The 15,781-nt window shown below is 45.6% G+C and overlaps 1 protein-coding gene across 1 annotated transcript in view; it reads left to right on the top strand.

The window, feature by feature from the left end:
- Positions 1–15,781, top strand: part of LOC119386627 (plexin domain-containing protein 2) — a 76,723-nt gene that overhangs the window by 21,859 nt on the left and 39,083 nt on the right. Inside the window, exons 6-9 of the mRNA XM_037653916.1 lie at positions 4,681–4,734; positions 9,647–9,711; positions 13,383–13,473; positions 13,884–13,979. Coding sequence (XP_037509844.1) covers positions 4,681–4,734; positions 9,647–9,711; positions 13,383–13,473; positions 13,884–13,979 — 306 coding nt within the window. The remainder of the gene's footprint in view (positions 1–4,680; positions 4,735–9,646; positions 9,712–13,382; positions 13,474–13,883; positions 13,980–15,781) is intronic.

Below are 15,781 nucleotides of genomic sequence, written 5' to 3'. Positions count from 1 at the left end.
CTCTATCTCTCTCTTTTCTTTTTCGTTTGTTTTCAAAGCAGCTGTGTGCTAGTACAGTTTATTTCATCTCTGGAAATCACAGCATACCTTTTGATAGTGTCTACCAAGAATATTTTCAGACTCTTTGTAAAAAGTTACTAGTCATGAACCACTTCTCCTACCATGAAAAGTTGTTTCTACGGTAGCAGAAGTTGTGGACAAAACCGATTATTGCGATTTTGCCTGCAATTTGTTGCATGCAAAAGTAGCTCTGCTGCGGTTTTGTTTGTTTGTAAACAATAATGGTGGTGGCCACACAAGTGTGCTGTGGTGGTTGTTTACACAGTGTAAGGGCACAATGAACGCCTTTGAGCGCTTTTTGGACACAATATTATGTCAGCAGATAATATGCGGACTGCCATTTCGAAAAGTTTCATTAATGGTGGATTGCTGCAACAAAAAGTTTCTCTGTCGTGAGGTACAAAATGCATAGACTCCTTGGGCGTTCACCAGGGGATCTAAAAATATTTCGTTGCCCCAGGATTTTGTTATTGCTGGCTTCGACTGGAGTTTATGTACTGCAATTTGTGCACAGTGGGGTGTGCAACTTAAACCATGTAGCAAATAAGGCCACCTCACAGCTAATCGCACCACTACACGACTATACATCATAAATTGAGTACAAAACAAATCTTTAGATCATTCAAGGCACGCAATCCTTATTTTGTTCATCAATAACCCTTGCAGCAATAAGGTCTGAGACGCGCCTTCGTTTCGGATGACACAGGTGAAGGACCTCCTTTCATTAAGGTCATTTTAAAGTCATATTGAGGTCATTCATTTAGGTCATCAGGCCATTAGGGATGGTAAAATCGATGAACGATTAATCGATTAATCGATTAAATGTCCACAATTAATCGATTAATCATAATCGATTTGTGCATTTCGATTAATCGAATTAATCGATTAAAACTACTCGATTAATCCATTACTCCATCACCCACACCCGCCCCCAACCTCGGCCCTTGGCCGGAGCGCATGACTGCGAGGCGCGCTATCCTGAGACGCAGACCCTGAACGCTATCCTAAGACGCAGGAAGTTGCAAAGCCGAATACGACTACTTTTTCTGGTTCTATTTGGGATGCCGTCGATCGCGCACTTCTACACAATTGCGTTGCACTGGAGTACGATCCGATGAACTAAATGCCTTCTCAGTTCAAGACATACTATAGTAACCCTGTAGTCGATCGCCGCACCAATCCGAAACCACTTGAGACTTGGCACAGCATGCGAACTGGCCTAGATCATGTGTTTGACGTTGCAATGGAGTATTTGCCAATTCCTGCAACGTCAGTAGCATCCGAGCGCCTTTTTTCGCATGCTGGATGTGTGGCGACCCAAAGGATGTGTCGGTTGTCGCCCGAGCATCTCGGGCAACTGACATTTCTTCGCTCAGTAGAAAAAAGCATGTGGTTCGGAGCAGCAACCCCATGAAACGAAACAAAAGGGGACTGTTGAGAAAGTAAGCAGCATGTGGATTCGCCAACTTTCAATAGAGAAGTTTATTCTTTTCTGTAAATTTCATACGTGCCAGCGCATCGTCTTGTAGCTTATTTTGTTCGTGTTTGTTTTTTGCCGCGCTGTTTCATTGTGTTGCCGCATAAACATGCTTACATTTGGTAAACGAGTAGTTTTCGTCACCTGTAGTGTCAATCGCAACTTTCTTTGTATTTTATTCAACCCTCAGATTTTACCCGTTTCTTGTGTAAGTGCGGCATTGTAATATGCGCTGCTTATTTACTCACTGGTTCTTAGTGCCGTTCTGTTTTACTCTTTAGCAAATAAAATATTGTGTACCAATGAAACAGATAGAGAAAATGTATTATAAGGCAGAGAGGGTGGCCTGAGCTAGTACGCCCCTGCCTGATACTCTGCACCGAGGAAAACGCAACGGGGCAAAAAGAGTGATGAAGTACGATGATGGGGAGATGATTAGGTAATCCGTATATACATAATAAGATACGTTTGCTAGCGTAAAGAGGACAACGACGCTAGTAACCATCTTTTATTTGATACCAACTAGCCCAACTGTCCGTCTTATAGGGTATATATACCACTTTCATAATTGTTGAGCTAACTTAACTACGATGCAGTTGGCCCAATTAATGGCAGCTAATCACTTCTTCAAACAGAGTGTTCAAGCGTGGTTTGCTTGCGCTGGGACGCGGAAAGTGTAAACTCGGCTCTCTTGACACGAACACGCATAATAGACAAACGCCACCACGTGCAACTACGACCTCCTCTTCTCTTGAAGCACGAAAGTTGCTGCGATTAGTTGAGAGAAAATGTAGTGCAGGAATGCGCACTCGCGAATTGTGAAAAGGCCCTTATAGACCCTTTATGTAATCCGCAACTTTACGCGTCGGTTTACCGAACGTCTAGCATCCAGTGCATTACTATTGAAGAAGTGACCTTGTAGCACTTAGTAATGTATGGTCGCATACTTAGGGAGAAATACAGCTTTCAGCTAGAGGCCCCCGTCTTCTGCTGTGACAAGAAAGGACAGTCGCGCAATTTATGTTGTAATGTCTGGTACACTAGATAGCGCTCACAGTTCAGCATGTACGCACAATTGAAAAGGTGTGAGTGGCGCCGTGTTACGGCAAAGATCAGGTGAAACCTGCTGAGTATACTGGCGCAGCTGCTGTTTTTTCTAGCCGGGAAACAGAAACTCATGTCACTCTATTTCCCGCAATATTAATTAGAACTAACAGACAATAATTCCAAGGAAAGTATAGAGGATGTTATTTGTAATAATTGGGATATCAATGTGAAGAAAGTAAAGTGGACGAAAAGATAACTTGCCGCCGGCAGGGACCGATCTTGCGACCTTCGAATAACGCGTCCGATGCTCTACCACTGAGCTACGGCGGCAGTCATACCCCGTCCACTTCATAGGGTACACATGTGCATTTAAACCTAGGAGTGTTAGTCAGCGCCGATCACAGCCATGGCGGCGAGTGTGGAACACTCTTTTTCTGCCTTTTGGCGTCACGCAGCAAGTGACCTTTTTTTACGAGCTGGCAGCTGACCAATAATCCCTCGCGTACTACCTGAAGGCACCAAGTCTGCCAGAACGAGACCCTCGCTATGAATGAGGGAAAGAAGGGGACTTTGAAGGGCTCGTTTTTCTTTGTCATACACCCTTAACCTCCCCTATACTTTCCTTCGCATTATTGTCTGTTAGTTCTAATTAACATTGTGTTTAAGAAAGAAAAACGAGCCCCTAAAAGTAATTCGAAGGTCGCAGATTCGGTCCCTTCCGGCGACAAGTTATCTTTCCGTCCACTTCACTTTCTTCAGATTTATATCCCAATTATTACAAATAACCCCTCCTATACTTTTTCTTGGCAATATTGTCTCTTAGTACTAATCAATATTGTGTCTAACAAAGAAAAACGAGCCCCTAAATGTCATCTTCTTTCCTTCTATTTCCCGCAGTTGCCTGTACGGATGGTCTGCTTGAGGCCAGTATATTTCTGTGTAATCTCTGCATAGGTGACCTCAAGAAAAAGATCGCGTCAGTCCGCAATTATAGTATTATGTAGGGCTTCCACAATATCTAACCGATAAACCGAGAAAAGATGACTTGCTTACTAGAGCGAGCGTCTTATTTAATTTCTCCTCGTCTCTCTTTTACCTTTCTCGGGATTTCCTCACCCTCCGCCACACTGTATGTTTCAACTGCGACTTTCCAACCAGTGTGGTCCCCGAACGCGCCTCCGGTTTCGATGAGCTCGAGTAGGCAGGCTTCGAGAAAATGCGACCTGCTGCCGAATAGTCCAGGGATGATAGCCACAGATGCTTGAATCCGCGACATCAACCAACGACGACGGGCCCCTTGCGTCCAATGTGCGAAAGTGTGAATTTTCGCACACTGCACACAAGGGGCCCGTCGTCGACACTTTCGAAAGTGGGAATTTTCTATCGTCAGCGCGTCTAATGAAAAGATTTGGGCCCATATTAAACACGAACGATGCCTCTCAAACAAAGAGATATCGGTTTTAAAGCACCCATTAAAAATGTCGATTAATCGATTAAAATATTCCACCAAAAGCAATTAATCGATTAAAGGCTAAATCGATTAACGATTAATCGATTAAAAATTTAAATCGACCATCCCTACAGGCCATTTTGACAGTCTTTATGAGCACCAAGGAAAAGGCGTGGTAATGAACTGCATCAAGCACTTGTGACAACGTCGTCACGTCGAATGTCCACGCATCACTGCCCGTAGCATTTTCATCGGTGCTCTAGTGTGTTCATTTAGGAACGCTTGCCACAATAGCTTTGTCACCAGTTCGTCTGCAGTCACTACGTCAGCATCGGCATTGACATTATCGCAGAATGATTCATTGGCTGCAACAGCACCGATGTGATAGAGTGCCTTCCATGATGTCCCAACGTTATCAACCACATTTCCTTCCATGGCAGCAATACCATCAGACTTGGCACTAAGCACAGTGATGCATATGACCACTTTGCACAAGGAATGCTGGAAGTTGTTTAGAAGAAACTCTTCCATGAGGTTTCCAAGTGGTTTGCATTGCCATATGCAGTACAGGCCACTTATAACGTAACTGCTTATAGTCAACTGCACACAGTGTACATTGAACAAATTGTGCATTTTTGGATTGCAGGCACATCCTTTGTGGTGGAGTGGCACCAGGTTGTATTGCAGGACAAGCCCAATGGTGAGATTGAGTTTCTTTTTGCATTTATTGCAGTTACTACCAGCTTTAAATAAATGTTTGCTGTGTAATTTAGAACACAGACTAGGACTTAATCCTGTGACTCTATGACCAGAAACCTTTTTCATTACCACATGCTTAGCTTTGGGAGGACGTTTTAGGACTTAGGATGAGGTAAATTAATAGGCACCTTGGAAATTATACTCTCTCGCAAATCGGGAATGCGGACCAGACGGCCATCAATTTTGACATGCCAATGAGCAGGATGGTCAATGAGAGAGGAGCACGCAGCGTGCTCGTTAAAACGACGGGCACCAAGAAGCAACGTTTCACAGTAATGCGGGCTGTCACGGCAGACAGCAGGAAGTTGCCACCGTACATTATCTTCAAACAAAAAACCGTGCCGAAGGCCAACTTCCCAGTCGGCATACACGTGCAAGCCCAAGAGAAAGGAGGGATGTCGGCCGATCTAATGGCTGATTGGTTCCGGACAGTCTGGGGGACGGCGCCCTGCTTCTCCCATCTCTCCTTACACTCGACAGTTTTCGTGGCCATCTGGGAGAGAACGTACACTAGGAACTGAGGAGCTGTGCACTGAGATCACCATCATTCTAGGTGGACTCACTTTGGTGCTGCACCCCTTGATGTTTGTGTGAACAAGCCATTCAAAGACAGTGTGTGCCAGTTGTATACAGAGGGAAAAAATGCAAACGTAGAAGGTTTCAGCAAATTTCCTGAAGGCATATATGGCAGAAAAATTATAGTAATATCATTTAGCTTCAAACACCTTACACAAACACTTTTGCTTAGTATCTAAACGAAATTTGGTATTGAAGCAAGCAATGATACCCTCAGAATAATTTTTCTAACAAACCACACTCAGACGACATTCTGCAAAATTCGGAAGTATCCCATGTGAGCAAAAAATTTCTTCTCTCCGAAATATTCGGGCAATTCGCTGTTTTCAATGCAAGAATTCAGCGCGATTTTTTTCGGAAGCATTTGAGATGGTCACCAAAATGGCTGGGACGTTTGGCGTGGAAACCCTAGTTGCACAGCTCTACATTTGAATGTTCATGCTCCATTTCCATCGTTCTCCGTCCAGCCTGTCTTCCATGCATACGAATATTTCTTTATACTTTTGGATAAAGCATGTACTCTATAGAGTACATGTTTTATCCAAAAGTATAAAGAAATATTCGTATGCATGGAAGACAGGCTAGAGTACATGTTTTATCCAAAAGTATAAAGAAATACCGTATTTACCCGCATAATTTGCGCCCTCGCATAATTTGCGCTCCCCGCCCCGCTTGAGCCAACTTGCCGGCGCGCGCGCACAGGGAAACTTTGGGACGGCCGCGCCCCGCGGCCCTCACCGAGCAGGCGAGCGCAGTCATACACAAGACAGGCTGCGAGTGCGAAGTCCCTTCTTCCGATTACTTCGTTCTATTCTCCGGATACCGCCGATACCGTACCAACCGTACCCGAACACCTAAATCTGTTCACCGGTTGTCGGAACTATTCGAGCGTTCTCCCGCCATGAGAATGCATGCACGCGACACGGCACGGACTACTTTCTGCATCGGAGGCGTGCGAGGGCCAGTCGCGCCAACATTTTCCCGCGCTGACCCTCCTCCTCTGCGTCCGCACTGCGACGCAGCCTTCGTTGATTTCGGAAGTTTAGGCAGTTTAGGTTTCGCGATCAGCCAGTTGCGTTTTCACTGTTCTCTTGCGCTGGGCTACAATAACTATTCGGCAAAATTCAAGCTAACTGTTATAGAATTTGCCAAAGGAAACGGGAACCGTGCCGCAGAAGAGTTCGCTTTTTAATACAAGACCGGGAAGGAGACCGTTCCGAGGACCGAAGCATGGAAAGTTTCCTGCCGTTGAAGAATACCTTTTCAAATATGTGCGAGAGCGTAGGCCCACCGGTATCGCCGTGCCGTGGCACCTCGTTACTCCCAGCATTGCGAAGAGCTTCAAGAAAACGCCTCAACGCACTCGACGGAACCAATGACGACGCGCTTTGGAAAAGCGGTGACAGCGGCCGCGGCGATGATCCTCAGTCGGACTTCTCAACCAGTGATTCTGACTAGACCGTGCATGACCGAATCTGGCTGGTTAAAGTACGTGCTAATTCTGTTAAAAACCGTTCGTTTGCGCTATAATTTATTTTCTTCTTTAATGTATTATATCGCGCGTGTTAGGACTATATATTGTGCGTTATTTCAGATGTGCTCGCGAAATCTCCGCGTAATTTGCGCACCCCCTTTTCGGAGCTCCAAATTCGCGAAAAAAAGTGCGCAAATTATGCGAGTAAATACGGTATTCGTATGCATGGAAGACAGGCTAGAGTACATGTTTTATCCAAAAGTATAAAGAAATATTCGTATGCATGGAAGACAGGCTAGAGTACATGTTTTATCCAAAAGTATAAAGAAATATTCGTATGCATGGAAGACAGGCTAGAGTACATGTTTTATCCAAAAGTATAAAGAAATATTCGTATGCATGGAAGACAGGCTAGAGTACATGTTTTATCCAAAAGTATAAAGAAATATTCGTATGCATGGAAGACAGGCTAGAGTACATGTTTTATCCAAAAGTATAAAGAAATATTCGTATGCATGGAAGACAGGCTGGACGGAGAACGAAGGAAATGGAGCGTGAATATTCAAATGTAGAGCTTTACAAAGTTTTCGAGCAGAAATTCGCGCGGACACAATTTTTCTGAGCCCTTCAAGGTGCTCAGCAGCTCGCCTGCTGTCTGCAGTGCCAAAACAAAATTCTTCAAGGACAACAAGGGCCTCCGCGGCTTCCTTCGCAGTACGAGGGGGCCTGTGTGGCTCATGTTGTGGCTGCTCCTCTTCAGGCTCTTCGTTCTCGGATTCGTCGCCATGCATCACTTCCTTGACGATTCGCTGATCAGTCAGAGAGCCGGCAGTGGCAACGCCATCATCAATGCCGATATAACCGTCGAGTGTCACTGCATCAGGCATAACACTTCCGAAATCCTGCCCGTCGTCGGCACTGTCGCCCGGCGACACTGCGGCCACTGCGGCATCGATGGAGTCGGGTACAACAAAGCCACTGTGCCTGAAACAGTTGGCAATGGCGTGCGCAGGCGTCTTCTGCCACACATACGCAAGAATGCTAACTGCGCTCAGGAGACTCGCGTCGTATTGTTTGCCGACGTCATGGCACAGGAGCAACTTCTTGTCGGGAGAGCCCATTTTTCAGGGCACGCAAAATTTCTACTTTGGTGGTGAAGTCCTTGGCCTCGTACTTGGGCCGCTTCGCCGGCGTTGCCATCGGCGGACAGTGCATTCACACGAGAAGTCAGCACAAAAGCACCAGCAACGATCAAGCTAAAGGAGCCGTACTGAATCGTTCCTCGATAAAACTGCATTCAACGATGCAGCACACCAACGGGAACAAAGCAATAAAATGGCACCGCCAAACCCACACTCGAAGAAAAGGCGTTCAACCAGTCTCAAGTCAAGCCAAGTCGATAATTGATGTCCATGGCGATGCTGCGTTTGAGCTTCACTTTTGTTCCGAATTGTTCTTTTTTCGGTTTCGAGCCTCGCCAGCGGCACGAAAGTCACCGAATTATCCGGTTTGCGGTCAAATCCAATTTGCAGTCAAATCTGTCCGAAATAATGAGCGCCCAGTCTCATAGAGTGATGCGTATATTCACAGGGACCAGATGACGTGTCCGAATTAACGAGAGTCGAATTAACGAGCTTTTACTATAAGCCTGCTAAAGAATTGGATGTCATAAATTCACATACCATTCATAAAAGCACTTTATTGACGAAGCTAGCTTCTTTTCGTCAGTGTTGAAGATATCCCGGGGTTCATATCTTGCTGTAATATCGGGTGAGTTTTCTTGCATCCACTTGTTCACACTGTCGAAGTCCACAGCTCGGCTTTTGCCAGTAGCCGCTTTGCCGATAATCTCGTGCCTTTCTTTGAACCGCTGTAGCCAACCAGAGCCACCTTGAAAATCCTCCCTGCCAAGGAGAAAAGCCATGTCTTTTGCTTTTTGTTCGATCATGGGGCCGGACACGGGGAGGTTGTGCAACCGAACGTCGACGAACGACTTGTACAAGGCTGCCTCAAGGTCTTCATACAAGGCCGGCACCACGAGCATCGGGTCTTTTGTCCACTTTATCCCTAATCTCCGCCTTATTCTTCAAGACCGTGCTGAGAGTGCTCCTCGGAATCTTGTATGCTGCCGCGACGTCAGACTTCTTCTCACCACGTTCGACTCGATTTATAATTTCAAGCTTCACGGCGAAAGGCAAATTCTGCCGCTTCGTGCCAGCCATCACGGCACATGCGCACGGTGCGAAGCACAACGAACGAGAAATGCAGGGAGATAACTCGCACGACCCGCGCGCTCGCACCAGACTCACACGATGAGAGTACAAGAGGCCCTGATTGGCTGTCTCAGCAAGCGGTGCGGGTGGGTCAGGATCATTTTTTGCAAAAGGGTGGCGGCGGGTCATGCGCCGCCGGGTTAAACCACTTTTGGAGCGAGCGGTGGGGAAAAGCGCCAGTTTGCCCGCCGCTACGAGGGAAAGCCAACTTTCGGGGGCACTTTTACCCTGCTGGACGTTCGATATATCGGGAGTCGCTGCTATTCTTGTTCGATGTAACCGTAACTTTCGCTATATATTCTAACTGTAACTATACCGTGTTCAGAAGTTGTTTGATATACAGGATAATTTGATGTAAACGGGTTCGACTGTAGCCTGAAAAATTATACAACCAGGTCTTCCATTCCAGTCAAAGTAAGCCTTTTTGAATTTCACTGGTGGAGATTCAAATAAAATGTTGTGCATCACAAAGGACTTCAGAGCATTACAGCAACCCTTGAAGATCTCTAATTGCTTGAAATGTCTTGCAGGAGGCAACTACACGTTCCAGGCAGTGCTGCACAAAAATGGAGACATCGTCTTCATCTACAAAGATGTGAGTGACTTATTTTTCGTGGTATCCGTACAAAAGTTAAGTCAAACCTTGGAACTACGAAGTCATACTTGCAGTGGAAAACTTTCTTTTGCATACAGTTTATCACATTAAAAAAAAATTCACCGACGATTACGATACTGCCTCATGCGAATTCTGAGCGCAGCTTCATGTTGGGGCAACGCCAACTGTGTTTGAAGTTTTGGCTTTCCGCAGTCATAGCAACGTAACATTCGTTACATATTGCCACAGAAATTGTCAGCGCTCAAGTGCTACGCGTTCTCTCTCTGTCATCGCAGCACAATCCCATCGAAAGCTGGAAGAGTAGCCTTTATAGAGCCCATTCTAAACTCTCTTGGAGCAAATAATTCAAGTACACATGCGAGGTATCCACTATGCCATAAATCATAATTTTTGTGAAGTAAGACAGCGCCCGCTACGCCATTATTCGTCTTTCGGCGGATAAGCAAAGTACCCACTAGACATCTGTAAGGTATTGTGCGCACTTTGTTGATGCTATATGTGGCTGATGACGATGGAAAATTATGGCTGAGCACTTTGCAGTGGGTGGGAAGCATTAAACCACACAGTCATTGCGCAATTAGCATTGTGTGTTGTCTGGTTGTTACTTTACTCTTCTGTCACGCTATATTGCATAAGTTAACGTGATTCCTTGACTGACATGACGCATTTACAGTTGAACCTCGTTAATACGTACCCGCTTTAAGCGTACTAACAGTTAAAACGTAGTTGCGACGAATCCCCGACCGAGTCTCGTAGAGTCTAATGCATTCGCTGACCGCTTAAGCCGTAGTGCTTCGTCCTACGCCTACCGGTTAGTGCGTACCCTGCGTACCGCGATAACATTTTGTGCCATAAAATTTTACTGCGCCGCTGAACTTCCCGACGCCACAATGTGCCGCCAAAGGTTTTCCGTCTTTTCAAGAAGTGCGTAGATCGGTCATCACCGATTCAGACTTCCGCGCGATTGCGGCGACGCCTTTGCGGGTAAGCATTGGGAAAGAACGAAGGCTAGGCGGCGGCCACCGACAAACGCGCCAGCATGACTTATCGCCGACAACCTTATCACAATAAGTATCTTCAGATACCTGCTCGGGCACACGTGTGGCGCAGCACTACTTTAAGCCTACTGCACGCTTTTGACAGGCGAGAACCTGAACGCGCTGGGCTGCCGATCCCTGCCGCCTCGTATGCGGGGCCGTGTTCAAGCGCGCACCACTTTGTAGAAACGAAAGCAGCTCGCTGTTGCGGAGTTGAGCGTTGCTGGTCGCGGGCGACGAGAAACCTCTTTGCATTGACGCTATACGCTAAACGCACGTGCACGGTACAGCAAGCGTAGTGCTGTTGTAACCATGCTGCACGCTTTTATTGGGCGTCCACCCAAACGCGCTTCCGTCCGCTGCCAGGACCGCTAGAGCGTCGCGGAGTGCGCATCGCTTGCAGTAAATTCGTCATCGCCGCGTTAACCGAACAAGCTACTCTCCGCATCTGTGCACTGTCTTGAGCGAAGTGGGTACGAAGAACACTCCCACGACAAATGCGCGCATGCGGCACAGCAAGCGGCCCGGCAGTGACGGTGTGAGCCGAGAAGGCGACGCGCTGCACGCAACTAGCCAGGAGGCGATCGGCTCCACGCAGCCGTACTGCGTTTCACTAGAACTGTGTCAGTTTTCGTTTAGTAGCAGATCGCGGTACAGAACCACAGACATATATCGCGGAAAGCCGACACTGTCCATTCTGTCGCTATGTCGGTCACTGCCTATACCGGGCCCTGTAATAGTTCCGAAATGCTCCTTGGCGGCGCCCCCGCGCTCTATCGGCACTGTCGGACGGTGGTGCGAGAGTACCAGAATCTTTTCTCTACTTTGACAAAGAAGAAAGAAAAGGCTTTGCAGTGGGTACGTTGGGCAATATTTGCTGTGGCACAGTATTTATTTCTTTGCTAGCAGTGATGGCGTACGCGAGGAGATGCAAATTTTTACTTGGTGGTTAACGCGTACTACCGTTTAGTGCGTAGTTATGCGGCGTTCCTGGCAGGTACGCATTAACGAGGTTTCACTGTATAGGGTCTTTTTGCAAATGAGTTTCAAGCACCAGCGTGGCTCTGTGGTAGAATACATGACTGCCACGCAGAGGGCCTGGGTTCAAATCCCATTCGATCCTGGGCATTTTTTTTCTCGTTTTATATATAATTTTTTCATCTCTATTGGTTACGCCACTGATGGCAATGACAATGCCGCTCAACGCAGGAATGGGCGCCTAAGAGCTGCGCTCTAAAAAGAATAGGGACTTTTAGCTTGTACGTGTGCTTCTTTACGTTACTGTGTTCCCGGATACCGGATGAAATCTGCACCTGCGTGAACCTTTATGGAACGTAAACTACTCGCCGGATAGGCTTTACGTTTACGGCCTATTTCGCAAATCCACCCTTGTTTGTGGCTACTTGCAATATCCGCTTTGCGGAGGCTCCAGCTGCCGAGTCAAAATAAGCCGAAGTGCAAATGCCACTTACGATCACCTTGTTTCAGCTGGATTACCGAGGCTATAGTGACCTAGAATACCGAATCCATAAATGTTACAAGCCTAAAGCCCCTGACAGGCTGGATAGGTGGCACCATCTAGCGGGGCCCAGGTGAACCAGGCAAACACAAAATTGTTATTGCAGAAACATCGGGCATTCTACTTCCAATGTAAATGCCTTGGAGCGGCATAGTTACGAATGAGTTGACGTTTTAATCATTTTTTCTCTCAAAAACACTAAGTGAAAACGTGTCCATGACTGGTTGCATGAAGCGTCACAAGATGTCGACACCATCGTCCGGTAACCTGGTATGGCTACACCCCTTTGTGTATACCGGGACACTGCACACGCTAAAAACCTCTCATGATTTTGCCACAACAGTAATTCAATATTATCTAATTAAATGTAGTTTAAATGCAGTTATGATCACCATTTAGTGGTTTACGCAAATGTAAAAGTATACGTTTACGTATGGCGAGCTAAAACTTTTCTAAAACATTAATTTCGGTAACACGGTAAACGCAATCCGGTATTCCGGTAACACAGTAACGCTAAAAAGTATACATACAAGCTAAAAGTCCCTAATAACTTTCTGCTGGAGAATTGTTATTGTGCGTTTTCTTGAACTATACACTGTTTTTCATGGTTCACTAAGAAAGATAGCTAATGGGGTGCTGATTTAGTTTGCAATATCTGTGTTTACTACATTGAGGTTTGTTTTTATTCATGCCAGCTGTGAGTTAAACAATTAGGGCCCCATTTTGTACAAAGCGTGACTTTAATCAATGTAGGAACTTTGAGGAAGTACTGTACTAGACTCTCAGTAAGTGGAAATTAAAATCAGAATTGCTGCTTAAATGGAACTGCCCTTAAGATGATTGGTTTTATACTCGAATTCTGCACCCCTGTTCATCTCTCGGTAGATGGAACACACGATAAACGGAACGTATTTTCCTGGTCCCTTCAGGTTCTGGTTTACGAGAGTCTGCTGTATAAATGCGAGACTTGAATAGCGCTGCCATCATGTAAACATTGTGCAAAGTTTGGTACTATAAAATTACATCTCGCATGCGATGGTATGAGAATTAGGATTCAGTCTATTTTGTGTGGTGACACCTGTGCATTTTTTCAGCTGCCAATGGCTGTGACCGAAATTCCTGACCGGAGCCACCCTGTCAAAGTTGGAATCTCAGATGCCTACATGTTTGACCGCATGGTTTTCTGTGAGTGGTGATTGTTTCACTTGTAGATGGAACAAATGTGGTTTGCAGAAGTAGAGTTGTCAATTTGCAATTCTTGTTACATCTGCTACTTTACTCATTGGACCCTTTTGCAAGAAGTAGTACAAGAAAGCTAAGAACATTGCAGTGAGCGATACAGTGTAAAATGAACGGTGTAATGTGAAGAGGCTGAAGGATAGCAGTGTCAACTGGGCATATAGTGGGGGGCATAAGGTAATTCAGTAAAGGTAAAAATGAAGTGATGTTTCATTGGATATAACGATTGTCGATGGAAAGAAAGGTAAAGAGAAGTTTTCTGGTGACAATGGAAGTACGGGTCTGTTTGCCGATATGTCTAGAAATTGTGCTTCCAGCAGTCTCTCACTCAGCCATCTTGTTTCCTGCACGTCCAGTCGTCAAGCGGAAGACCATCTACGAGTACCACCAGGTGAGCAAGAAGAGTGACATCATCCGCAGCAACACCGCCATTGTGTTCACCGCCCTGCCAAGTGAGTGTGTGACGATGAATGTATGTCATTTGCTTAATATTACTTTTCTCATTGTCTTTTAATTGTAAAGGCTTGTCTGTTTAATTATAAAAGTAACCCAGCAATTGGTATGTAGGCCACATGCTACCAGCACTAATAAACCAGCAGCCCAGCATGCCAAGACAATAAAAAACTAAAGCTTGCAAAATGTTGGCATGTAAAAGCTCTAGATTTGATAATTCCTCCCGACTTCCTGTTTAGCGGCTGCTTTGCAGCTTTTCAGCAACTAATGTCGGTTATCCATTCCAGCTTGCCATTGTTTTTTACATGCTGCCTGTTTCTGGTAGGTTTTATGAACCTGTGACGCACAGCGTTAGCTAATTAGTCACTGTGGCATATGACGGGAGAAATTATGTATACAGTAAAAGCTTGTTAATGTGAATATCCCAGGGACACCTTCTGAAATTCTAAAAAACGAAAGCAATAAATTAAAGGCTGTAATTAATGACTAAAGGAGTGTAAGCATCTCAGAAACCATCACCTTTATTTAAAAAAGAAGACTTTCGATGTTTATGCACCCAACTAGTTCGAAAAATGAACATGCACATGCAGGGCAGCCATGATATGTTATCGGTCGCAAAGCATAACCTTCAAGAATCGAAGTCACTGTCACTGAGGTGTCGACTAATGACAACAGTAATGAAAGGATGATGGTGGTGGCTAGCGAGTCATACTATACCTGTTTCTAAGCTGTGAGTATGACCACCAGTACGATAGCCAGCCATGGCAGCACATAGTTTTTATTATAGATCCTACTTGCATACAAATTAATGAGCTAGTATTTACTAATACATGGAGTTCTATGGAGCTTTGTTGGACCATTACACTCGGTTCGAATGATTGAAAAAGTCTAATTAATGAGGCATCAACTAAAGAGAAGCTTGCAACTAATACTCCTGTCACATGGACGGCCTTAACTGCTGTTAAGCTAACTACGGTTACGTTATGGCTAACTACGGTTAGAGGCAGCTACCCGGCAGACATAACCACAGTTAGTCCCCTAACTGTGGTTATCGCAAACTGAGCTAGGCAAGCAATGTTTACCCTCACAAACCGAGAAGCTGATTAGATAGTGGACAAGCTTCGAGTGCACCAGCTGTGAACTGGCGTAAGTTAATGACAGCTTCGCGATGCTTGAGGATTTTCACGGAACGCAACCTCAGTTGGCACACAATGGTCAAGCAAAACTTGAGGAAAACAAGGTTTGCCATGGAACAGCCTAAAACAAAAATTATTCCATCCTCGGCGGGAGCAGCGAGAGGGTACAGCCTTCTTGCTACATGTTTCTTGAGGGGAATTGCTTTTCACATTGTTCATGTCTAGTTAGTGTCTAGCTGCAAACACTGAATATGTAGTCGAAGGTGGAACGATTCAGTGCACTATCGCAAAGGTCCAGCGGAGGTGTATATAGCGGTTTGGAAAAGATGGAAAAAGGTGCTATTTTCTGTCTCCTGTTTTGGGGGCATGGCTCAGCGCCTGTAGCGGAGGTTTAGAAGGGCCGTCTCGTACCACGAAACTTGCCGAGGGTGTGCCCAAACTTGCTGACGACATGAACAGCACATGATTTCGTCAGTTTGCTGAACTGAACTAACAGAGCCCATGTAGCAATGGCCTACCGCGTTAGCATTAACTGCAGTTAATCCTGTAAACCACAGTTGAGCGTAACTGAAGTTAACACTGTCTGTGTGACAGAAGTATAACTGGTCATCATGGCTGTACATAGGTGCGTGAATGGTAGGAATCATCAATGGTAGTTTACCGCT

Source organism: Rhipicephalus sanguineus, chromosome 3, assembly GCF_013339695.2.
Source record: "Rhipicephalus sanguineus isolate Rsan-2018 chromosome 3, BIME_Rsan_1.4, whole genome shotgun sequence".
Lineage (NCBI taxonomy): Eukaryota > Metazoa > Arthropoda > Arachnida > Ixodida > Ixodidae > Rhipicephalus > Rhipicephalus sanguineus.
This window is presented reverse-complemented; position numbering and strand designations above follow the sequence as displayed.